The sequence below is a fragment of the Myxocyprinus asiaticus genome, chromosome 45 (genome assembly GCF_019703515.2).
Source record: "Myxocyprinus asiaticus isolate MX2 ecotype Aquarium Trade chromosome 45, UBuf_Myxa_2, whole genome shotgun sequence".
NCBI lineage: Eukaryota > Metazoa > Chordata > Actinopteri > Cypriniformes > Catostomidae > Myxocyprinus > Myxocyprinus asiaticus.
In genome coordinates, this window is record NC_059388.1 from 10463221 (window position 1) to 10490856 (window position 27636).

General features: G+C 39.1%; 1 protein-coding gene across 1 annotated transcript in view; it reads right to left on the bottom strand.

The window, feature by feature from the left end:
• LOC127435396 (membrane-associated guanylate kinase, WW and PDZ domain-containing protein 2-like) overlaps positions 1-27636 on the bottom strand; it is a 311603-nt gene that overhangs the window by 201297 nt on the left and 82670 nt on the right. Inside the window, exon 2 of the mRNA XM_051688849.1 lies at positions 7443-7559. Coding sequence (XP_051544809.1) covers positions 7443-7559 — 117 coding nt within the window. The remainder of the gene's footprint in view (positions 1-7442; positions 7560-27636) is intronic.

Genomic DNA, 27636 nt, shown 5'->3' on the forward strand with positions numbered 1-27636 from the left:
CAATCAGTAACATGTTTGAGTGTTCACCATAAAATAGCATATGTAATTGAGTGAAATAGTAGCCAAGCTCACAGTCAGAACATAAACAAAGAACCAGAATGCTTACAGGGAAGGGGACATTGGATGTGTAATTGCTGAGAGAAGAATATATAAGCCATGTCTTTATTGCAATGTGTTTATGTAATGTCCTTCATGATCTTCAGATGTTTTTGGGATTAGACTGGAAGCTTTTACTGCTGTGATGCATGACAGAACTGCATTTGTAGACTTGTGTATTTGTATATTAAATGTTAGAAATATTCAGAAAGAACACAAGCGGGTGTTTCTTCAACGTTAGGCAATTTTATATCCCAGAGGTTGATTTTTATTTACCCTCCTATGGTATTCAGTAATTTTCTATATTTTCTCCCTGCATTTAATAAAAATGGTTTCCTTTATCTGAGCAATACAAGACTTGGTGACTTTTCCTCCATTTGCCATCTGAACATACAAAAAAGAAAAAAGAAAAAAAAAAAAGAAAAAAAAAAGGGTTGGATTCGATAAGTCTAAGTGGTTGTAAAAAAATAATAATAATAAATAAATAAAAATAAAAAAAAATAAATAAATAAATAAAAAAAAACCACACTTTTGGTATTCACGGTCAAATTTGACCGACCCTTAAATTTATGGGATAGACCAAAAATACAGAGCGATTTTTTTTTTTTTTTATCTGTCAAATACAATCAATAAATCAGATACAATGCAGAAAAAAACAGACAGAAATTACAGGGTGAAACTCTAAAACATTCTCAGTGCAAAACATACACACCCACTCACACACAAACACACTTACACAAATATGAACTGGTGAGACAATAACACAGAGACTTTTTTACATTTCTCAAAAAGCAAACATAATAAATCAGTCAAAATGCTAAACACGCACACTCAGAAATGAAGGGGTGAGATGATAACACACACACACACACATACACACACACACACACACAATAACGTTTGCAAAATACATGTTTACTACAGAAAGTTTAAATTGCAAAATGTTTAATACTCTAATTGAATTGCAGTTTATTTTTTCTCCTCACCTGTACAAACAAGGACTTTTCAAGGACTTGTTCTTCACAGAAACCCAGCTGAGTGAAGCCATTTTGTACAGCACATTACATCTACCGGGCTTCCAGCTGTTCAGAGCTGTTTCAAAATACAGACAGCACATTACATGCCCCACCAGAGACAGAAATATACTGGATCGGTGCTCCACAACTTTAAAGGATGCATATCATTCTATCCCTAAAGCAGCTTTGGGACTCTCTGCTCACTGTCTGGTTCATATTCTTCCAACCTACAGGCATAAAATAAAATCAGCTAAACCTGTAGTAAAGACTTTAAAAAAATGGACCAATGACGCAGAGCTGGAACTACAAGGCTTTGAATGCACTGATTGGATTGTTTTTGAAGCTGCAGACACCAATCTGGATGAGATCACAGATACTGTAACATCATATATCAGTTTCTGTGAGGATATGTGCATTCCTACTAGGACCTATTTAATGACGACAAACCATGGTTTACAGCAAAACTCAGACAGCTTCGTCATGCCAAAGAGGATACTTACAGAAGCGGGATAAAATCTTGTATAATCAGGCCAAAAACACACTGACTAAGGAAATTAAAGTGGCTAAAAAAGCTACTCAAAGAAGCTAAAACAAGTTTTCAGCTAACAACCCTGCACCAGTGTGGAGAGGCCTGAAAGACATAACTAACTTCAAGACACCATCCCCCAACACTGTAGGGAATCAACAGCTGGCTGACGACCTGAATGTGTTTTACTGTAGATTTCAAAAGCCCAGTCTCACACCCCACGCCCGCTCTGACCTTCACTTCACAAACACCAACACCCCCTGCAACCTGGAGCTCAACGCGCTCAAAACAGTGGAGATGATTGTGGACTTTAGGAGGAACACCCCAACATTTACCCCGGTCACCATTCTAAACAGCACTGTGGCATCAGTGGAGTCATTCAGGTTCCTGGGCACTACCATCTCACAGGATCTGAAGTGGGAGACCCACATTGACTCCACTGTGAAAAAGGCCCAGCAGAGGTTGTACTTCTTTCGCCAGTTGAGGAAGTTCAACCTGCCACAGGCGCTGCTAATCCAGTTCTACTCAGCAGTCATTGAGTCTATCCTCTGCACTTCAATAACTGTCTGGTTTGGTTCAGCTATGAAATCGGACATCAGAAGACTACAAAGGACAATTCGGACTGCTGAGCGGATTATTGGTTGCCCCCTGCCCTCCCATCAAGAACTGTACACTTCCAGAGTGAGGAAAAGGGCTGGAAAAATAACTCTGGACCCCACTCACCCTACCCAATACCTTTTTGAACTGTTGCCTTCTGGCCGGCGCTACAGAGATCTGAGCACCAGAACCATCAGGCACAAGAACAGTTTTTTCCCTCCGGCTATCCATCTCAAGAACAGTTAAAACTGCACCATTATGCAATAATTACCTTCAATTACACAGCTTAGTCAATTATATTTATTTAACATATCCTACCTCTTCTGCATTACATTCCCTTGCATTGTATATAACAGATTTGCATTTGTACATACACACACACACACACACACACACACACACACACACACACACACATATATATATATATATATATTTTTTTTTTTTTTTTTTTGTCTTACTCTGTATTTCTATATACACTTATATTTTCTATTGGCTTATCTATTTTTTATTATTATTATTATTATATCTGTCTTGTTGCTGTATTGTTTGTGCACTGGAAGCTTCTGTCACCAAGAATTTTTTTTTTTTTTTTTTTTTTTTTTTTGTGTAAGCATACATGGCAATAAAGCTCATTCTGATTCTGATGGTAAATTTTAGAAATGACAGTGTCTCAGGGTCTCTGGTAAGATATCAGAGGACGTTGCGTCCCTCATTAATAATAGTGTCTCACGTCTCATCCCTTTAGAGGTTCAATGTCAACACTAAGAATGTCTAATGTCACCCTGTCTCTCACTCTGAGTGTGTGAGTGTGTGCGTGTGGCAGGTCTAACCTGTCATAGCACCCTAAGCTGTAATAGATATGTTGCATAATTCAAAAGGCAGTTCTGTGATTATGAGCATTACTGTCTATTGCTCAGCAAGCAGCCAATCATGTCGTGGAGAATGTGATGGGAATTGGGATATGTCCTCAACTTCCTCCCTTTGATTGTATAATATCTGGAGTCACGAGCGCTGTTTCAAAACCTAGTGAGCTGCCTTTGCTTTCAACCGCCTATATAGACAGCTAACTTCTAAGGAGTTGCCATATTGAAATGCTCTACATAGGCAGCAATGTAGCGCTTCTTACATTAAGAAAATGAGAGACTTGACATACAACTGATTTCAGTAGAATTTGACATTAGCATGTTGTCAAGCTAATGACACAATACTCTTATAAGCACAAATATACTTAGGTAACACAAATATGGAGTACAATAGGCAAGTTTTATTAAAATTAAACTATTTTTTTATACTTTGCCATATTTAATAAAATATAAAAATATAATCAATATTTCCTGTCTCGACAGTCTTGGATAAAACATTTTCACTTAGTTTGTTGGAATACATTCTGTAATTGCCTAATTAGTGAAGGATATATGTTATGCTGCCTTAGATATTGGACAAAACGAGGCATCTTAGTATCCATATTGTTGGATGAGCTTTTGCGTCGGATGTGCCTATGAAAATAGTGTGCTTTAAAATGCTGTCTAAGTAGGCAGCTCACTAAGTTGTGGAACAAAGCTTTTGCATTCAGGGTTCCAACACTTTTTGACCAATGAATTTCCATGACTTTTCCATGAACTTTCAAGCTCAGAACCGATTCGCTAATGAATCATTTAGACTAAATTGTGAGCGAGTTTCACCAATTCATTGAAAAGAACTGAAAAAAGAGAACATTTTGCTCACAAACCATAGACATCAATATGGCTTGTAAGCAAGTTTTACTCTACATAACAGCAATAGCTAGCCAATTAAATATTTTATAGTCAAGCATAACCACAAAAAAAATAATATTAAATAGGGCTGCGTATCGATGCAGATTTCCAGATTTGATTCCAATTCACAAGCTTTCGATTAGATTCCGATTTGTCATCGACTCATTTGAGTATATTTCAGTTCCATTTGCTTACATATGAAAGAAATTCTCTCTCAGCTAATGCTGTTAATTATAAATGGACCTTATAACCTTCTAGGTAACCCTTCTATGTACAATTTAAAAATATTAATTTTAATGTTTTTCATCATTTAAGCTTTTCAAATTGTAGCTTTTTTTAACATTAAAATACTCACTTTTTCAAAAGTTTAGCCACAAGACAAAGGATTTGCATGTAAAAATGATTTTAGTGTGATAAAATCACTTACTAACCTTTTCTGTGTAACGTTATAGCCAATTTTAAAACTCTGTTACCATGACGATGTAATGACAACAAACCCTAAAACCCTGACATGACTGTAAAAATTATTATATAAACAAATTTACAGCTCAAATAATACACAAGTTGTAAAGAAGAATTACTGCAAGTGCTTTTATAATATTATAAACTTCATATTTCTGTGTTTAAACCAGCGCTGCCATATTGTTAAGTCCCTATTGACTTAATAGGAAACCATCTAATTTCAGCGAGTAAACATTAGTCATTCAATCACCGATTTTATATCTGAAATCTTCATGTACATCCCTACAATGCAAACATGCAAGCAAATCAAACATTAAACATGATAGGGGGGCCTGGGTAGCTCAGTGAGCAAAGATGCTGACTACCACACCTGGAGTCATGAGTTCAAATCCAAGGCATGCTGAGTGACTCCAGCCAGGTCTCTTAAGCAACCAAATTGCCACAGTTGCTAGAGTCATGTTGGGTTAACCACCTTGTGGTTGTTATAATGTGGTTCTCACCCTTGGTGGGGTGTGTGGATGCCACAGAGAATAGCATGAAGCCTCCACACATACCATGTCTCCATGGTAATGCAATCAACAAGCCATGTGATAAGATGCATGGATTGATGGTCTCAGATACTGAGGCAACTGAGATTCATCCTCCACCACCAAGTTGAGTCACTACACCACCCAAGGACTTAAAGCACATTCCTTTTTTTAAAGGAAAGGAGGGACTAATTTTTGTGGTAATCAACATTATGCCACAAATGCTGTTGATTGAGCTTAACTTGTATTGAACCCGGAACATTCCTTTAAGACTACCGGCATCACCCAGTGAGCGCATATAATGAGGAGAGGTCTTTAGTGCATCTGTGCTATGTGTAAATAGATTTAAATGTTTCTTTTTTGTTGTTGTTTTTAATTAACAACTGACTGTAAATACAATGTTCAATGACAAATGGCTTGCATAGATCAGGGCAGTGGTAGCTCAGTGGTTAAGGCTCTGGGTTACTGATCAGAAGGTTGGGGGTTCAAGCCCCAGCACCACCAAGATGTTACTGTTGGACCCTTGAGCAAGGCCCTTGACCCTATCTGCTCCAGGGGTGCTGTATCATGGCTGACCCTGCACTCAGACCAGCCAGCTTGACTGGGATATGTGAATGAAAAAGAATTTCACTGTATATGTGCAAATGTGTGATATGATTATAATTAATTATCTTTGGACACAAGTAACCAGCAAGTCAAACCATACTTTAAACAGGCAGTAAGAGCAACTCTGTGTTAAACATTTTTGACTCTGTGAGTGAAATCTAAAAGTGTACCATGCGGTGGCTAACCACACACATTTTTAGTCACATAGCCTGAAATTTAGTCGCATATGCAAGTAGTTTACTCGCATTGTAGAGTATTGCTGCACAGAGTAAAAGTTTGATCTTGGGATTAAAGAATCGATATCAAGATCGTTCAAACAAAGATTGCGATCCATCGGAAAACGAAGATTGTGATCCATCTGAAAATTGATATTTTTACCCAGTCCTAATATTAAAGAATAGAAATTTGCATGACTTTTCCATGACTTAACATTTTATTGATTTCTATGACTTTTCCAGGCCTGAATAGAGGTAGACTGATATATCATTTTTTTTCCGATTAATTGGTGCCGATAGCTGCTTTTTGGAACTATCAGTTATCGGCAGAAATCTATGCCAATAGTTGCTGATTGCTTTTTTAAAACTTTTTTATTTCTCCGTGTTCCTCTGATATTTACATTTTTTAAATTGAAGCGAGGGCATGCAAGACAAATGTGACTATATGGAAACGTCCCTCGTCAGCACATTCATCGTGTCTCCAACTTCATACAGGTATATTGTGAATAATAATAATGCAATTTAGGCTATAAAAAACTTAATTTGGTAAATATTAAACATAGAGCATTGTAACGGAACCAAGTTTCCAACATTTAAAAATAAGAGTCTCCAGTGTGTTTCAAGCTTGTTTAGTGCTAAAACTCCCACATTATGCAACCAATATTCTTTTTTTTCTGACTGTTATTGGGATTTTGATTAAAAATGTTAATTAAAATGTATTCATTTTGAACTCTGGCCTCTATGTCTGTGCCGACAAAGAAAATGTTGCAACAATCTATAAATCGTTTAAAAAAAACTATCGGCCAATTAATCGGTTATCTGCCCTTTCCACCACCTTAGTTATCGGTATTGGCAAAACCCACTATTCAAAATCCACTGGCTATTTCTGATATTTGCAGGATTTCCATGACCATGAGAACCCTGTCCATTACATGTGATCGAAAATAAATGTAGGCATGGGTTTTCCATCTATCCAATTCCTCATTCTCTCTCTCTACCTCAGTCTCTCTCTTTCATTTATCTTTAATTAAAGCTCTGAATTTACTTGTTTCATCTTTGTCTTGCCAGCGTTCAATGATTTCAACATCTGAGGCATTCTATCTAGAGTCCTCACACCTCACTCACCTCACTGTCAGTCCATACATCTCTCTCTCTCTCATCTGTATTCTTTCTCCTGCTCTCTCCCGGGTCCTCTTCTCACGTGTCGCTCTCTGGTCTAATGGAATCACAGCTCAGTCTCTCAGATGGACAGTAATCACTCTCACTCTCTCATAAAATAACACAAGTCCTACACTTGAGTAAAAGCTATATTGAAATCCTTTCAAGCACCAGTGAAAACCAAAGGCAAAGCTTACCTCTGTGAATAACATCTTCAAACATTTCAAACTACCACTTACAGATTACAGCTCTAAGTATATGCCATTACACATATAAACTCCACTTCATTATAACAAAAAAAGACTTGGTTTGAGGGTGGAAATGGTTATTTAAAACAAAGTATATTCCTAAAATCTAGAGTGACCACCCCTTAATACAACAATCAGACAATATCAGCCAGGGCTTCATGAATAAAACAGCTAAATCACCCATAAATCAGTGGGTCAGGCCAGAGTGGGCGGCATGAGTCAAGGGTTACTCACAGGGTATGGTGCGAAGATAAAGGTTGTCCCGAATTATTTGCTGAAGCTCGTGATCCAGTGAGCCTTTCTGGAAACGTAGGTTGAGATACTGCCTAAGATCTTTATCCACGACACCTCCTGTAACACAGACACACAGATAGTGAGATGATCCTCCACCGTGATGAAATCTCATGTGATAACAGACTCCATATCATTTACTTCACAATTGCTATAAACACAGTGAAGAAATGCCTTTGTGTGCAGTTATTCTGAGGTAATAAAGGACTCCATTATGTGCATGCGTGTAGAGGAAATGGCCTGACAATACTGCAGCAAACCACGATTTAGTCACTTGATATAAATCCCGACCCCAAAGTGCTCGTCTGAAGAGCTGCAAGAATACGTCTGTGATAGTTTTTCACTTTGTTCTGTGGTAAAATATCTTTGTCAGGCTCCTGAGGGGGTATTTTCTTCCTGTAAAGCCATTCTTCCATCAATATAAACACACAAACACACACATGGGCCAAATATACCACATCATATGTTTCCGATAGTGGAAGGAAATGACTTGGCATTAGAACACATAATGGTTCAGGGATTCCCATAGGGTCTTTCCAATGGTATACGTACACACACACACACACACACACACACACACACGTTGTCATCATTGTTACGTCCTATGATGAAATGGGGAGGGGAATATCTTTAGAAAATGTGTTTTATAAGCAGAGAAAGAAAAAGAGAAGGGAATCTACAGCATTTCTCGGGTTTCCACTAGGGATGCACCGATGTAAAAAAATTAAAATAAATGGGCAGATACTGATTTTAACAAAGAAAATATAGGCCAAAACCAATATTTTGCCACTTAACTTATTGTAGTCAGATCACTGTTTTGCATAGGAATTATGTTTTAAAAATTTTAAAAGAGGTACAAAAGCTTTTTTATTTACAATTTATTTACAATAAATAATTTCCATTGAACACAGATAGGATCTGTTGAATACATGACAGGTCATGCTGAAAAAAAACAAAAAACAACAGAAACCCTTACAGAAATTGTAATGGTTTTAATGGTTATAATGGTTATAATGCTAATTGTATTGGTTTTAATGGAAACTATAATGGTCCGGGTGGGTCTGTACTGGTAATGTGTTGGCTTCTATTGGCGGCATGTTGTCTAGTGGATAATATTAGAGACCAACACATATCTATAATGGAATCCAATACATACCATTAAATCCTAATGGAATATGACCCAAAACACACTAGACTCATAATAGTACTCGTAGTGGAAACCCTTAGAATTTCTATTGTTTTGTTTTTTTGTTGTTTTTTTTTTTTTTTCAGCAGGTGCACAATGAAAGATAAATACAAAAGATAAAAAAAGATTAAAACAAGAAATATAACATGAAGATTGATGTGTGTGTGTGTGTGTGTGGGGGGGGGGGGGGGGGGGAGGTTATTTTGCACTTCTAAAAGAGTTTTGCACTTCCAAACAACAGAACTCACATTTTACATATTATGATAGAACAAAATATATACTATGCATATTCAACATTTGGTAGGGATAGAATAAATGATTATAAATTTAATACAATGTAAAATATTTATGTTATTAATTATAAATAAACCATTGGTTTTTCATATCAGTGTTATAATGCTTATGATCGTTATGCCGATTTTTTTTAATTTGGTCAATAATTGGCCGATTAATATCGGCGGCCAATACATAGGTTCATCCCTAGTTCCCACCCCTTTTGACCAATGATTTCCCATGAATTTTCTATGTAGGGCCAAATTATTCAAAATTGAATCATTAAATATATATTGAAATATTTACATAAATATTTTAATACATAATGAAATTGTTAAAAACTATAAAATCATTCAATTAATAATTAAATCAATAAATAAATCAATAAATGTCCAACAGATGTATTTTATTTTAGCACTAGTTTGCATTTTATTTCAGTATTGTCTTTGTGTTGTTTTTTTCATTATAACCGTAACCCTGAAAATGAAAAAATGTTGTGCTTGAATGAAAAATCAACCCATAGAAATGCTAAAATGAAAATAGACACAAACTAGTGCTAAAATGAAATACTAGGGACATTTTTTGATTTATTTAGTGATTCATTATTTTTTTTTAATTTTTTTTTTTACCTATTTCATCACGTATTAAACAATGTATTTAAATATGTATTTAATTATTTAATTTTGAGTAATTTGGCCCATCATAATATTCTAGTTTTTTTTATTTCTGGAAACCATAAAAAAAAAAAAATAAATAAATAAATAAAAAACTGATTCACAAATGAATCTCTCAGACATTTGTAAACCATTGCAACCAGCTAAATGAAAATAACCTACAGTACTCAAAATTCGCTCACAAATCAGGCATCACTATTGTTCTACACAAGCTCTAACAAAAAGCAATATTAAGATGATGAAATATTTTAAAGCAGACCATATCTAGAAAGTGTATATTCAATATAGAAATTTGAATGACTTTACCAGGCCTGAAAAAACAGATTTTTAAATTCCCTGATATTCTGAGGTTATCCATGTCCGTAGGAATCCCTATTCCTCCTAATCTTTCCAACTAATAACAACATAAATATCACTCTGTTTCTCACACAAACCTATTGTATGGCTTCAGAAGACTGCAAATATAGGTCACAAGTCAAATGAGCTACTTTTATGGTGCCTTTTTGTCCTTTTTGGAGCTCAACAGCCACAGTCCGCATTCACTTCAATTGTATGGAAAAGAGCAGCCAGGACATTCTGTAAAATTTCTCTTTTCGTGTGCCACATATAAAAGAAAGTCATGCAAATTTGCAGCGACACATAGGTATAATTTACACACAAGCTAATTAAAAAAAAAAGATGTCACCTGTCGTATGTCATCAAAGACCATGAGGAGCATATCGAATAGAAGTTATGCAAACTAATTGTGCTCATCACTGTGTTTCAAAAAGCACTGACACTTAGACTTCTGTGCTTCAAGCATGCACACACCAAAAACACACCTACACACGCTTGTACACTCATACGCACACATACACACACACACACACAAACACACCAGATGCCAGACATCCAAACCCGTGGAGATGAGAACCCAATGTAGAACAAACCCTACGCTTCCAGAATAACATAGTTCAGACTTACCTGTTAACCAGACATGACAATCATGCTCTCACACATACAATCACAATTCAAGAAAACCTCTGGTTTACAATCAAAGCACATATTAAAATTAAACACAGACAGCTTTGTCTGGCTTACACAAAACAGGATATTAGTGTCAAATGAACATACAAATTGATTAGTCTCTCTCTAATTATCTCTGTTTCATACACACAGCTCCTTGAAGAGAAATAAATTAAGACTGCAGACCCTGAAGACCCCTGCATTCACACACCCCACCACCACCCCCCACGATTCATAAGTCGACTCACAGAGCACAGTAGAAAGGCACCTCTCTTGCATGGTTCAGCCAGATGTTTCAGATGCCGTTTGAGTGTCTGTGTGCATGTATGTGTGTGCGTGTAGTCCAGGTCTCCACAGGTCTGCGGCTACAGTGTGCAGGTTTCTAGCAGCGTGAGGTGGGTTCAGTGCTATAGGCTGTCTCTCTGCACGCTGCCGTAACAGAGACTGCCGCGCTGCAGTGACCAGAGAGAGAGAAAGAGAGGCTGAGCGCTGGGACGCTGCAGAAGGAACGCGCTCTGACAGTGGAAACCTATCACAAAGCTCTCTCTCCCTCCACGTCCAACAAGGGTGATGAGTAGTGATTCATCACCCTCTATGGGTGGACTTGAGATGTGCAGCATAAATTAACTAGATTTCACAACTAGAGCTGTGCTTGTCTGTGCAAAACTCACTTCCACCATGCTAGTGATTGCTAGGTGGTTGCTAGGGTGTTCAAAATTCACTATCTACTTGCATTATATAGACTTTTCCAGAAGAAAGAAAGTCATACTGGTTTGGAACAACATGAGGGTGAGTAATTAATGACAGAATTTTACATTTTGGATGAACTATTCCTTTATTATGGGCCAGTCACACTAGGCTTTGAGCATGCAAAATTTTTGTCGTACAACGCAACAGACTCAGAGTACAGCAAACAAGAAACATAACCAAAATAAGACTAGAGTTTGATTTTGACAAACCCTGCAGGCTGTAGATTAGCCACACACACACACACACAAACACACAAACTGAAAATGTGTTCCCTTGTCCACATCCCTGGAGCTATTAGATTGTCCGGAAGGTTAAATGTCCATCCCAGCCAAAAATCAAAGTGTTGCCCAGACACCTTGTATCCATTTTTGAGCCAATTTCTGAGTGATTCTCCGAACTCAAAACACTTCAAAACAAACACTCACAAACAGGCTTAACAGACTGGCTTAACATTACATTTCAAAAGATATACACTATATATAATGTTGATCATCTCCTAACAAGGCCACATTGTCACCACATTCTGGGCTGGACAGTCCTGTCTGTCTGGTCGTGTGTTGGTGTGTCTGTGTTTCCCTTTCTCTCCCTCCTGTGTTTTGCAGGTGCCACCTGGAGAATGTCCGCTCTGTTGCCAGGATGACTGATTGTTTCTCCACACACTTCGTCACCAGCGGGCACCTCCCTCCAATTACCTGCTCCTATATATTCTCTCCTTTGTTGTTCTATCTTTGTTGGATTGTTTTGCTGTGTTGAAGCTCTGTCAGCATGTTCTGGTCTGTTCCCCGTTTCTTGTCTCCAGTTTCAGTCGATCTAGTTTCTGATTTGTTTTTCGGTTGTTTGTTCTTCTCCCTTGTGAGAGTTTTGATTTGTATTTTGTATTTTATTTGTTTATTTAAATAAAAGCCCTATTCTGCCTTCCTGCATTTGGGTCCTTCCTTACTAACTGTGACAGAACAATCCAACCAAATCTGGACCCAGCAGAGGCACAATGGGCATCTTCCTTTTTCCCTCACTGACTTTTCAATCCGTCAGCGCATGTTTTCAGGCCATTCCCCAGTTGCTGGCAGCACTCCCGGCCACAGAGGCTGTTCCCCAGTCGCTGCCAGTGCTCCCAGCCACGGAGGCCGTTCCCCAGTCGCTGCCAGCGCTCCCGGCCATGGTGGCCGTTCCCCAGACGCTGCCAGCCCTCCCGGCCTTGGAGGCTGTTCCCCAGTCGCTGCTAGCTCCCTCAGCCATGGAGGCCATTCCCCTGTTGCCGTCAGCGTTCTCGGCCACGGAGGCCGTTTCCCAGTCACTGCCAGTGCTCCCGACCACGGCAGCCGATCACAGCCAGTCCAATTCCCCATGGTCGGGTCTTTCCAGTTTCCTGAGACAGTCGACGAGCCTGTCCTGTTACCTGTGGCCGTCGATGAGCCTGTCCTGTTCCCTGTGGCTGTCGACGAGCCTGTCCAGTTCCCTGTGGTCATGAAGTCTGTCCAGTTCCCTGAGACCGCTGACGAGTCCGTCCAGTTCCCTGAGGCTGTCAATGAGCCTGTCCAGTTTCCAGTGGCTGTCAACAAGTCTGTCCAGTTCCCAGTGGCTGTCGACAAGTATGTCCAGTGCCCTGTGACCATCGACGATCATGTCCAGCCCCGGTGACATTCGATGAGCCTGTTCTGTCCCCTGTGACCACTGACTATCCTGTCCAGTCCATAGCAGCTGTCGACCAGCTCTTTGCTCTGTCCAGTGATCAGCACCCATCAGACACCATCTACCAGTCTGTTGCTCAGCCCAGTAACCAGCACCTGTCAGACATCAGCTACCAATCTTTTGCTCAGTCCAATGGCCAGCACCTGTCAGACACAAACTACCAGTCTGTTGCTCAGCCCAGTAGCCAGCACCCAGCACCTGTCCAGCGGCCATCCACGGTCAAGCAGTTCCTTTGCCTGCAGCCGGTGCCCAGTCTGATCCCAGCCCTGCGGCCATGTCTGACCTCACCCTTTGTTCTGTGTCCATGTATGACCTCATCCTCTGTCCTGTGGCCATATCTGACCTCACCATCTGTCCTGTGGCCATGTCTGACCTTACCCTCTGCCCAGCAGCCATCACTTGCCTAGACAGCATCTGTCCTCTCTCCTCTAGGCCAGCACGTACTACACCACCCAGCCCCTGGCTCTCTGATGTCGTGAACATCGGACTGACCTCAGGGCAGCTGAGAGGAGAGGCGGAAATCTAAAGATCCAGCAGATCTAGGTAAGTATCAGACTCTGCTTGCACCTTTTTCAGATAACGTTAAATCTGCAAAAACTTCCTATTACCAGAACATGATCAAAATCACCATAGACACTCGCAGCTTGTTTAGAACATTCAACACACTTCTCTGTCCTCCCCCTCCACCACCTGATGCATCACTGACAGCAGATGTCTTGGCCACATTTTTTACTAATAAGGTTACAACCATCAGCAATACATACTCAGCACCACACCCTATCAAACACCTGTCTCCTGTATGCAACTCTTCTGTCTCTATGTTCTCTCCTCTGACTGACACTGAGGTTTCTAAACTCCTCTTCTCCAACCACCTGTTCCCTTGACCCCATTCCTTCTCACCTTCTCCAGGCCATCTCTCTGTCCATCCTACCTGCACTCACACACATAATTATCATCTGCTTACAGGCACTTTTCCCACTATATTTAAGCAGGCTTGAGTAACCCAGCTGCTGAAAAAACCTGCTCTTAACAGACCAGTCGAACACTACAGACCAGTTTCTCTCATCCCATTCATGGCAAAAACACTTGAAAGGGCAGTTTTCAATCAAATCTCTGCCTATCTCTCACGGAACAAGCTGCTGGATGACAATCAGTCAGGCTTCAAAAGTGGACACTCCACCAAGACTGCCCTGCTGTCTGTCACCGAGTCGCTGAGATGGGTGAAAGCTGAATCCAGAACATCCGTCCTATTTCTGCTGGGCCTTTCTGCAGACTTTGACACAGTCAACCATCAGAACTTACTCTCCACCATCTCTTCACTGGGCATCACAGGAACTGTGCTTGACTGGTTTAATTCCTACCTCTCAGGTAGGTCCTTCAAGGTAGCCTGGAGAGGTGAGGTGTCCAAGCCACATCAGCTACTTACTGCGGTACCTCAGGGTTCAGTGCTTGGGCCACTTCTCTTCACTATATACACAGCATCACTGGGACCCATCATTCAGGCACATGGTTTCTCTTACCACTGCTATGCCGATGAGACACAGCTCTACTTGTCTTTCCAGCCCTACGATACCACAGTGACTGTTCGAATCTCTGCCTGTTTGGCAGACATCTCGGCCTGGATGAAGGAACACCACCTGCAACTTAACCCAGCCAAGACCAAACTCCTTGTCTTTCCAGCCAACCCTGCTGTTGAACACAACATCACCATGCAGCTGGGTTCAACTACAGTAACGCCTTCCAACACGGTCAGAAATCTAGGGGTAACCATCGATAACAAACTAAATTTCACAGACCACATATCAAAGACGACAAGATCATGTAGATTTACACTTTACAATATCAGGAAGATAAGACCCTTCCTCTCTGAACATGCCACACAACTTGTTGTTCAGTCACTTGCCATAACTAGACTGCAAATGATCCAGAATGCAAATGATCCAGAATGCAGCAGCACGCCTGGTCTTTAATGAACCAAAGAGAACACATGTTACACCACTCCTTGTCTCTCTTCACTGGCTGCCGGTTGATGCACAGATCAAATTCAAGGCTCTGATGCTGGCATACAGAACAGTCACTGGGTCTGCTCCAGCATACCTAAAATAAGTTCTGCAGAGCTATGTGCCCACTAGAAGCCTGTGGTCTGCTATGGAACGTCGCCTTGTTGTACCAACACAAAGAGGCACCAAAACACTTTCCCGGACTTTCAGCTTCATCGTACCAACGTGGAACTCCATCCGTGAAGCTGACTCACTTTCTGTCTTCAAAAAACAGCTAAAAACACATCTTTTCCATGAGCACTTAACCAGTCACAAAAAAAAAAAAAAAAAAATGTGCACTTTAATCTGTTTGAATATTACTATTCTGATGATAGTGAAACTTTGTAATATGGCACTTTTTTGTACCACTGTCTCCTTAAGATGATTCGCTTATGTGTTCCTCTTTTGTAAGTCGTTTTGGATAAAAGCGTCTGCCAAATGAATAAATGTATAAATGTAAATGTATGTATAAATTATATCTCCCACTACCCAGTTACCAGCCAGGCTCATCCTGCCTTTATCACCCTCATTACTACCCTTATCCTCTCCCAAGTTCCCACTTGCCTTGCCACTTTCCCTGACCTAAGCCCCATTCTAGTTCTGTCCTGCACCAAACTCCTTTCTGGTCCCTTCCTCATCCTTGGGTCTGCTTGTTGGTTCCCATTCCCTCACCTAGTGTGTCCTGTTTCCCTGGCCGTCCGCCAAAACTATTCTGCAACAAAAAAAAGTTGTTTCGTAACAAATACATTTCATAACAAACCCACACAAGGTCAGTAAGTGAAGTATTCAGGGTGCCATTGGTGATGTGCCCTTGAGTGAGTATAGAGCACATGATAAAAAACAGGTGCTGCCAGAACTCCCAGAGTGAGCAAACAGACTGCAGTGAGTTCTCATAATGCCCCACAGCTGCTGCCTCACAGGATAGAGCAACTGCATATCTGTACAATACAGACATCTGTCAACTGATTTACTGAAATTACAAAAGAGCAAATAATTTAATAAAGACCAGCCATTTTCTTCCTTAAAGTCCACATATAATGTACGTCAAGTTTCTTGCAACAAGTAGCCTAACTTTTCTATACACAGTAAAAGTGAAAATGCTGCATTGCACGGCACAATCACAGCCAGTTGGAACATATCTGATGTTTAACATTCAGCAATGTAATCAGGATTTTTGACCAATTATATTTCACAGTGGGAGGAGCTACCCATTATGATGCAACAAAAATAAGACTCACCGACCGACAAAATGTCTTGATGCCTGTCGCTGAAAGACTAGTTGAAATCAAGTCTAGTTATGACAGAAACTCAAATTAACAAAGAATATTTTTAGGAATTGTTGCTTAATCGTGTTGCGCCTACTTGGGACAAACATAAACAATGCTGAGCACGATTCAGAGGTAGCATTTTCGCTTTAAAATTACACTTACTTTACTGACAGGTTAGATTTACGATTGGGGTTGAGGTTGGTGGTGTGGTTACAGGCTGTTGACTGTATAACATAATTTACAACTAAAAATACAACTCAGTTTTAGTGCCACCTTGTGGATTATTACACAATTTCTGCATAATATATGGCTCACTCTCTCAATTTATTTTAAATCTGTTCAGTTCTGATTGGCTCAGCTCGATTCAGTTCAGTTGTTCACACATACACAATGCTGAGTGTGATTTGGAGGTAGCATTTTGGCTCTAAATTTTACACTTCACTGACTGGTTAGGTTTAGAGTTAGGGGTATGGCTGCAGGCTGTTGATTGTATTACATCTTTTACAAATAAAAATACAACTCAGTTTTGGGGCCACCTTGTGAACATTTCATCTAAACAACACTTCCAACTTTGGACACTGGGGGCAGTGGCTTGAATTTCGGTAAGCACAGACTTAATTCAGCAGCAGAATATTTGACCTTCTGTCACCAAATTCACAGTGTGATCAGTCTAATACTGAAAAGGCACTAATACCTGGTCTGGGTGCACTGGGGAGGGAGCTTTGTGCTGTGAACCTTAAGAATAAGTCTACATAGTACATCAAATTCTTTTATTTAAAAAAAGAAAGAAAAAAGAATGTTTTCTATGATTGGTTAACCTGGTTATACCATTGGCTGGTGACCGTCAGCCCAGGAAAACTTGTACTTTATCCAGCTGTGTGAGTGTGTGGCTACTCTGACACACAAACACAAAACAAGTTTGCGACATCTGCTGAGTTAACATGTTTCACACTCATGCTACATTAAATCATAGAATCATTATGTGCTACACATTGCAGTGCTGCACCTTTTAGGTAGTGGGCAAATGTAGCACTTTATTATAGTTTAATGTTTCGGTAATGAGTGTGTGTGTGTGTGTGTGTGTGTGTGTGTGTGTGTGTGAGGGTACCCATACGTGCCCCCATATTTGGAGTGGGCAGCAAGAAGACAGCTGTTTAGATAACAAGCCTCTAATTAGCAGAGAGGGATTGAGCTGAACCTCTGCCCACACCAGCAGAGGCTTTCAAGTAGCAACTGCACAAGCCACTCACATCATTTACATTTATGCATTTGGCAGATGCTTTTACAGTGACTTACAGTGCATTCAAAGAATATGTTTCATGCATTGCCTGAGAAATGTACCCTTGACCTTAGTAAAAAGTAATGGAAATTTATTGATAAAAAAGTGTGGGATCCCTGTATATAAAACAAATTATAATTAACTCTAACCCTAAAACAAAACTTTTTTGCATTTTTACAACAACAACAATAATAATAATAATAATAATAATAATAATAATAATGAGTTTATTTTTGAATAGATTTTCCTCATTTGACACATTTAGCACACAGTTGGGGACAACTATACTAACCAAACAATAGCTCAGCATGTATAAACAAACACACACACACACACACACACACACACACACACACAAATACACACAATCATTCTCCCGTGGTAAACTGTATTGTTATCTGAGATGTGTCAGTCACATTCTCTACAAATAGATTAGTCCAAGAGTCTGATGGAGTGTCGAAGTCTGTCTTAGGTGCATCTAACACACACAAACACATGAGCATACACACACACACACTCCTCTCTCACACTGGCAGTAGTGTTACTGCAGCTAATAGAAAACGTCCATCATCCACAGCACTGCAGAAAGAGCTGCAGCCTCCGACACAAACACACACTCTCTCTTTCTCTGTTTCTCAGCTCATTTTACAAATATCACACAATGACAAAATGATATCACACAACTTTATAAAAAATGAGAGATGTCTTTGTAGAGAAATAAAGATCTTGTGTGCAGTGTAATAACCCTGAATGTTGTGAAACATTAAAGGGTAGAGATGTGGTCTAAGTGTGACATATGTCATCAATTCTTTTATGATGCTTGTTTTAAGGTCTTATTATACATTGTTTTTTCAACTGTAATTTTTCATGGAAGTGAAAGTGATGGCGCCGGTGTCTGTGGCATGCCGTCTGCGGTCCTCCCTGTTTCTGCATTTGGCATTTGTTATGTTTTTATTTTTGTTATGTTGTCTTTCTTAACCTCAAATTCCAACTCTACATTGGTTTACGACCGCCTAACACTACTCAACATTCGTAGTGTGGTCGTTCCCCTGTCCAGGCATGATGTTTGCGGACCGTGTTTCTGCTCTCCACCTTTTCCTCTCATCCACCAGCATACCAGTGTTGGCCTCCCGTGGATCTGTCTCAGCGAAGACGCAGGAGGAGGCGCGGAAAGCATGGGGGTACTGCTGTGCAGCTCATATCGGCCTTGATGCGCGCAGCTTCTTTCCTTGTCACGTGGAATTGGTGCCTCATGGCTGTAATTTCTTAAACTCCCCGCGTTCCTCTGGACGTGGAGGGGGTCTTGTGACTGTTTTTAAAGACACTTTTCATTGTCGATCTTTACCTACAGGCATATATCACAGTTTTGAGGTGCAAATCTTCCTTCTAGTCTTAGTAAACCCCATTGTTATAACTATAATATATTGTCCACCTCACCAAAGCAAGGACTTTCTAAGCGAGTTTGCTGTATTTATAGGGGATTTAGTTACTAGGCATGAAAAAATATTGCTGTTAGGTGATTTCAACATTCATGTATGTTGTGCCACCAAACCATACTCTACTGACTTTCTTAATCTAATTGAGTCATTTGACTTTGCTCAATGGGTATCTGGTCCCACACACTCTCAAGGACACACATTGGATTTAATTTTAACCCATGGTTTTTTAATCTCTGAAACAGAAATCAGCTGTGAAACATTCTCTGACTACAGGCCTGTACTTTTCTCTGTTCCCCTTGCTGGCCAAACCCTGAAAAATCCATCACTGGCACATCTATCATGCTCTCTCATTCCATGCTCCAGAGAAGAGTTTTCAACTACAAATCAGGAAGTATGCAAATCTCTGGAAATGGACTCTACTCTACATAAAATGGATGCAGATGAACATTTTAATCTATTTAATTCCACCTGTGCCGATATCATGAACTCCATTGCACCCTTAAGGTTTAAAAATCATAAGCCTTTGCCAGTGCCCTGGCATAATGATACTACACGCTCACTCAGACAGGCTTGCAGATGTGCTGAACGTAAATGGAAAAAGGACAGGCTGCAGTTTTCATATGAAATCTTGAGTAACTCCTACAACATGTTTCAGAAAGCTGCAAAGGCTGCTAAATGTATATATTTTTCTGAACTTATCACAAACAATTGCCATAGACCAAACATTTTTTTCTCTACCATTAATTCAGTTTTAAACCCTTCTGTGCATCCTTTTTCTGAGCCTTCTTTCGCTCTCTGTGAAAATTTTGCAACTTTTTTATAGAGAAGATTACAATTTTAAGATCTCAGATGTCTCAGGATTATATTTTGCCTGATGTTTCACTATGCTCTGTCACTTGGTCTGAGTTTAAGACTATTAACTTGGGCTTATGTAGGGAAATTGTAGGTCACATAAAGCCAACAACATGTTCCCAGGATGTTATTCTGCCTAATTTCCTTAAACAAATTATTGACACTGTTGGTCCTGCCCTGTTGTTGGTCATTAACAAATGTCTAGCTACTGGTTCTTTCCCAAACTGCCTTAAATATGCTGTGGTGTCACCATATCTAAAAAAAAACAAACCTTGATCCCTCCAGTTTATCTAATTTTCACCCAGTTTCTAATCTACCTTTTATTTCGAAAATTCTAGAGAAAGTGGTATTGATTCAATTGCAATCATATTTGACTGTTAACTCTATACATTAAATCTTTCAATCCGGTTTTAAACCTTTACACAGCACCGAATCGGCTCTTTTAAGAGTTTCAAACTATATTTTCACCAAGACTGATTCAGGGAAATCCACGGCATTAGTCTTGCTAGACCTAATTGCTGCATTTGATCTGGTTGACCATGAGATCCAGGGCCGGAGTGGGATTCATATTCAGTCCAGGATGTCATGTCCAAGTCAGCCCACACCCAAATGGGGGGTTGGTGGTGAAGATGATAACAATAAAACAAGATCACAGCAAAAATATGCAATATATGTAATTACTTGAAAATTATTTAAACTCTCCATGTCATTATACCACATACGGCATTCACTAAGATTTTCACTTTGTCATAAGACATCATTGTATGTGTTGTAAAAATAAGTGAATGTTAAAGGGATATTGTATGACTTTCTTTTGCAGAACATGAATGAAGATGTTTAGAAGAACTGTTGGTCCATTCAATGCTAGTAAATGAGAAGCGGTGAGAAACAGATCAATAATTAATCATTTTTTACTATAAATCTCCGCTTTCACTTTCATAAGCACTCTTCTCTCTTAAGAGTTCTTGTAAATGTAAATGTCTTCTGTTTTTGGTGATTTACATAAGCATATCTCCCCATACTGGGCAGGGAGGAAAATTTATAGTAAAAAAAAATAAAAAATTAAATATTGATCTGTTTCTCACCCACACCTACCATATCGCTTCTGAAGACATAGATTAAACCACTGGAGTTGTATGGATTACTTTTATGCTGCATTTATGAGATTTTAGTACCTTCTGAGTTCTGATCACAATTCACTTGCATTGAAAGGACCAACAGAACGGAGAAATTCTTCTAAAAAGCTTAATTTGTGTTCAGCAGAAGACAGAAAGTCATACACATCTGGGATGGCATGAGGGTGAGTAAATGATGAGAGAAATTAAATTTTTGGGTAAACTAAGTTTATTTTAAAGACTATCTAGGCACATAATAACACTATAGAACTGTAAATGTTTATAACTCTTTCAAGATGAACAGGCTCACACTTTAAATGGTCAGTGCTTTGTATTTTAGATAATTAAAATAGCAACAGATCCAGTGAAACAATTAAGGTTGAGTGATTGTTTTTACATTTTTACATGCCATTCAAAAACGTGGCATTTTACAATGATAAGAGTAAAATAAAAGACTAAAAATAACACATTTGTACTTTTCTTTTACTTGGAATGTAAATGTTCAGGACAAAGGCAAAATGGTTACTGTCTCTTTAAGAGGGTTTTATCACATTATACAACGTTGAAGGCACTCTGTGCAGTTTGTTTCATTGAGTTTAATCATTTGAGAGCTGTAAAGTCCTGTTATTTCCGTACCGTGTCGTGCTGTTGCATCTGTATTCATTTACTTTAAGTATTCTGTTATTTTGTGACAAAAAATAATTTTGCTATTGTCATTCTTTACTGCTAAGGAAGAGGATTTCAGAGATTAATTGATTGAGATTGTGAGACTGCAGTCAGTATTAAACTTGTGATGATCTTGTACCTGAAGCACGTTCATCCAATCAGCTACTAGTAGCCTGTCTATTCTCGATGGATCTTCCGTGATCCTTCCTGTGCTGTCAAGTGAAGCGGCGCCACATCAGTTTCGTCTCTCACAGGCTACTCTCTCATTTGTTTGTGTGTGAGATGATAAAATACAGACTGCGTCCGCTATAATACGGAACGCAATTCTGATCCTTTAAATACCGGATGTTACGGACTGTTGGCAATTGTTATGCGATATATGATGAAAGTTTGTCATCAACATGCGGACCTAACCGGCCCAATTTTTGACCGGCCCAGAGGGAATTTTCCCGATTGCCACTCCGGCCCTGATGAGATCTTGTTGACTTGCTTGGAGATAGCAGTGGACCTTCATGGTACTGTACTACATTGGTTCCGCTCCTATTTTACAAATAGGTGGTTCAGTGTTCGCATTGGCCATCACTCCTCCTCTAACATACCTCTCAAATGTGGAATTCCTCAGGGATCAATCCTTGGTCCAGTGTTGTTCTCCCTGTATATGCTCCCTCTCACTTTTATTTGTAATAAATACAGAGTTGCTTTTCATTTATATGCTGGCAACACTCAGATCTATCTTCCACTAAAACATAATGATAAATCAGCCTTACAACCCTTGTTGGACTGTCTACAAGAGTTTAAGTTATGGCTTGCAAATAACTTCCTGAACCGAAATGAAGATAAAACAGAAATTATTTTATTTGGGCCTAAGGAAAATTGTGCTGCTGACCTCGACCTAGGTTCTCTTGCCCCATATAAAACACAAAGCGGCAGAAACCTGGGTGTACAATTTGATAACAATTTAGAATTTGATAAACAAATTAGTATGGTTGTAAAGTCATGCTTTTTTCATCTTCGCCTTCTCACCAAAGTAAAACCACGTGCAACTTTCAAACTGTGATTCATGCTTTGGTAACATCTCATTTACATTATTGTAATTCACTTTACTACGGTGTCTCTCGGTCTTCCCTCTCTCGTCTACAGCTGGTACAAAATGCATCTGCCAGACTTATCACGGGGACTCGCAAGTACGAGTCAGTTACACCAATTCTAATTGCTTTGCACTGGGTTCCTGTCAAGTACAGAATTGACTATAAAATTGTACTGTTTGTTTACAAAGCACTACATAATTTGCCCCTAAATATTTGTCAGACTTGCTTCAGCCATATACTCCGTCTAGAACTCTGTGATCTTCAGATTTTGGTTTACTTTCTCTGCCTAGATCTAGACTAAAAAACATGGTGATCGAGCATTTGGACCGAAACTATGGAATAGTCTACCTCTACATATTATATTAGCTCCCTCAATTCAACCTTCAAGTCTGCTCTAAAGACATATTTATTCTCTTTGGCTTTCAATTCTCTTTAATTATTGTGAACTGTTTTATCTTCTTCTTATTGTATTTGTATCTACTTTGTATGTTTTACTTCCCTGCAATAACCATTTTACCTTGTACAGCACTTTGGTCAACCATGGTTGTTTTTAAATGTGATTTATAAATAAATATTGATTGATTGATTGATTGATTGATTGATTGATTGATTATTATGGATGGAAACATCACAGTGGTACTGTTTACATGTCTGCAGAAAACATGTTACTATGAGAAATGTTCAAATAATCAGACATGACATTAACTAATACACTTATTATTTCTATAAATACCAACTTCACAAGCTGCCTCAATTCAGTTCAGTTCAGAACAGCTTCATTTGATTAAATTTGATTCAGTTCAGTTCAGATTGTCTCAGCTTGATTCAGTTCAGCTCAGCTCAATTCAGTTCAGTTCAGGACAGCTCGATTTGATTAAATTTGAATCAGTTCAATTCAGCTCGGCTGAATACAGTTCAACGCAGGACAGCTCGATTAGATTAAATTTGATTCGGTTAAGTTGATATTGGCTCTGCTAGATTTAGTTCAGTTTGGCTCAATTCAGTTCAGTTTAAGACAACTTGATTAAATTTGATTAAATTTGATTCAGTTCAGTTTAGATTGGCTCAGCTCCATTCAGTTCAGCTCGGCTTAATTCAATTCAGTTTAGGACAGCTTGAGTCGATTCAATTTGGTTTAGTTCCGTTCAGATTGGCTCAGCTTGATTCCGTTCAGCTCGGTTCAGTTCAGTTCAGGACAGCTCGATTTGATTACATTTGATTCAGTTCAGCTTAGCTCGGCTTAATTCAGCTCAGGCAAGCTTGATTTGATTTGATTAAATGTGATTCAGTTCAGTGTAAATCGACTCAGCTCGATTCAGTTCAGCTCTGCTCAATTCAGTTCAGTTCAGGACAACTCGATTTGATTCAATTTGATTCGGTTAAATTGAGATTGGCTCAGCTTGACCCAAATCACTTTGGCTCGAATCAGTCCAGTTCAGGACAGCTTGATCCGATTTGATTCAGTTCAGTTTAGATTGGCTCAGCTCGAACAAGTTCAGCTCAGCTTGATTCAGTTCGGTTCAATTCGGCTCTACTTAATTCAGTTTGGTTAAGCTCGGTTCATCTCGATTCAGTTCATTTTAATTCTGCTTGGTTCATTAAGGTCATTCAATGTAGTTTAATTCGAAACGGTTTAGTTTAAATAATAGTGGAGTCATTTTCAACAATGTCAAGTTAGCACAATGTTTTATTGTCATATGTTCAAGCAAGCTCTTGCTGTTTGATCTCTTGTCTCCAAGATGACTAATTTCAATGGAGCATTGTACATGGAAATATTTCGATTACCATGTGCCGTCTGAAGTTGCAAAACATTTTTTTTTTAAATAATCCTAAAGCATACAACACCTGGACAGCATACCTTCTTTCTATCCTTACGAGTTCAAAGTTATGAGCTCAAATCTCAGGGGCATAACCTGTGCAATAGTAAAAACAGTGAATACTATTAAAAACAAGAATCATATCTCCATGTTTTTCTCTTTGGAGCACAGTTAATGGAATTATCCTCTTTCTATCTTTCTCTGTGTGAGAGATGTACACGAGCACTTGTGTTTATATGTATGGAGCAGGGAGGAGATGCTGTAGACATAGCTATCAAAGACCTGTCTCATCGCATAATACATGTCGACCGGCAAACTCTCATTTAGCCATATCCTGCACACAAGTACAAGTACAAGCACAAGTTCAAGTCTCAAAACGAAAACCACAGACTCTTTAGCTCTTTTCCAAACCCTAGTGAGTTGCCTTGCTGTCTACTGTCTACATAAGCATTTGCCTTCTAAGGCAAAATCTTTACCAAAATGTTTTTCCAATTGTCTCTTTCAGTATCTCTTTCACTCACAGGATTACAGATTCCAAGAAACACACAAGTATTTACATTGTAGTAAAATGCTACAATAGAAACAAGCGTGCAGCAAGCCCAAAAATGAATAATCACATTCCTGTCTGTCTCAGGCACACACACACACACACACACAGCTTGCTAAACTAACCCAGAAAGCAATGGTTTGCACAGTGAAGGATTCAGCTTTAAACACAAATACATCCTTTCCTTCGCTCCTCAGCTTGGCTACAGCAATAGACAGATGAAAACATGCTTTGCTCAGCACAGACTAAAAAATTACGTTTTTAAAGCCATTTTTCAGAACAGGCCTACAGCTTTAATAAAGGATATTGTTGAAGAAAAATAATAAAATGTACAGGTTCAATGGAAAGCTTTTGCATGGTCATTTCAATCAGTGTTTGGTAAAGTTACTCTTTGGAATATTGTGTTACTCCTTAAAAAAGTAACTTAATTAATTAAAAAGTTAATTTTTATGGAAAGTGAAGTGTTACGTACTTTTGCATTGTTTTTGCATTACTTTTTTCTCACAGACACTTTCTCTTCTGATATTCTATGCATTCCATACAAATAAGTCATGCATTGCATACAAAAGACATTACGGGTTATGCTACCTACTGTACAACACTCATGTCAAAACAACAAATCATCTCAGTGCACGCTTGTTTTGAGTTGATCCACGGTGCCTACAGTCGCCACAACTTCAAAAACTTGAATGGAATCGTTTTTAATGCTACTAAAATGTCATAAAAACAGTTAGTTCCATGAATCAAACTACTTGTTTATTATAAAACAAAAATGTAGAATATTTGTAGCAGATCTCTTAGTCCGGGCAATGGAGGAGTCAGGAGACAACGAAGCAGATTCAAGGTCAGTCTCTTTAATCTTTATAATTTTTCAGACACCTGACGGTAACCGTCAGTACAAAATAAATCAAACACAAAGTAATGGGGAAAGACATTCTCTATTCTTGGTGTCGGTTTGTGGGTCACTCTCTTCCTCTCTGATGCTCTGGCATGCCTTTTAAGTCTCCCTCCACCATCACTATAATGAGAGACAGGTGTTAGAGATAATTATGAACCAGATGACGAGCCTTACCGCACTCTCTCTCTCGCACACCGACACATGACCACGCCCCCCATGCCACAATATTTTAGACACTAAGACATTTTCTCTGCATACACAATCGATGTAAAACATTGCTCGGAGTGACTGATCCAGAGTCAGCTTTTCTAATCCCATTCTCCCAGTTATGGGGAGCTGTAACATGGAGCAGTTCGGCTGCATAAGTCAGTGAATTGAGTGAGTATTTCACCCTGTGTATCATGTCATGGCCATTGGAAGACTAGTCTTATAATCCCTCTCCTTAAACGCGTTTACTGATTTTTTTAATGCAGTGTGTATTAACACATGAATCTATTGCGTTTCACTCAACAGAATGTTGACCTCATATTATGCTAAAACACTAAATCTTCCCGGCTTGTATAGCTAATGTGCATGCGTTGATTGACAGGTGATGTCTGTATCTAAAAGGTGATTGGCTCTTTTATCTGCAAGGCGGGACTTCCTTTCTACATCCATTGACTGTTGGGTACTAGAGCTTCTTGGTTGGGCATTCCAATTTCTCCCATTCATTTAAATAGAAGTGACTCGTCTCTACTAAATAGTCTCTGGCCTCACACTCTATAGAACTATAATGCCCATCATGCACTACGTCTCCTCCCCGAAGTTTGCACACTTTTACTCCTGATTTCTCGCAATACAGGGACAGTAGAGGTGTACAAAAGCAACACGTTACTTTATTTAAAAAGTAACTCCGATATTATGGTCTAAAATAAAATAAAATATTGTGTTACTTTACTCATTACTCCAAAAAAGTAATCTGATTATGTAATATGCATTACTTGTAACATGTTACCCCCCCCCCCCCCCAACACTGATTTAAATTAATTGAAAACAAGCATAATTCACTCAGAAACTTTCTGCTTACAAAAGCTATTGCACACTCCAGTTTTGCAAAGATTCTTACTCTGTTCCCTCATTCATATGTGTTAAACGCAGGTCTCTGCTGGTATATGAATTTCACCTTCTGTGTGGATCATCTATTGATTTGTTTTTCCCGTGCAATGAGAGAAGAGGACTGGAGATGGAATGGGATGGGAAGGGAGAAAGACAGAAAAGAATCAATGGAATGCTTCTTAATTAGTCTTTCATTTAAAGATGACTTCTGCCACTGTCCTGCAAAAGAGCCATATAGGTGGAAATCTATACAGGCAAATTTACCTGCCCATAAGCATCACATAAAACAAAAGAAACTATGTTTGTTCTTTACATGTTGGTCAGACAGTCTTTTTCAGTCTAAGTGGGCAGTTCTTAGCCAGAATAATCTGTAAAGTGAACCACTTTGTTGCACGTTAAAATCGGGAAGAAACAAAAATGGCGGACAAAAACTCATGCATGCAGTGTATTCATTCCC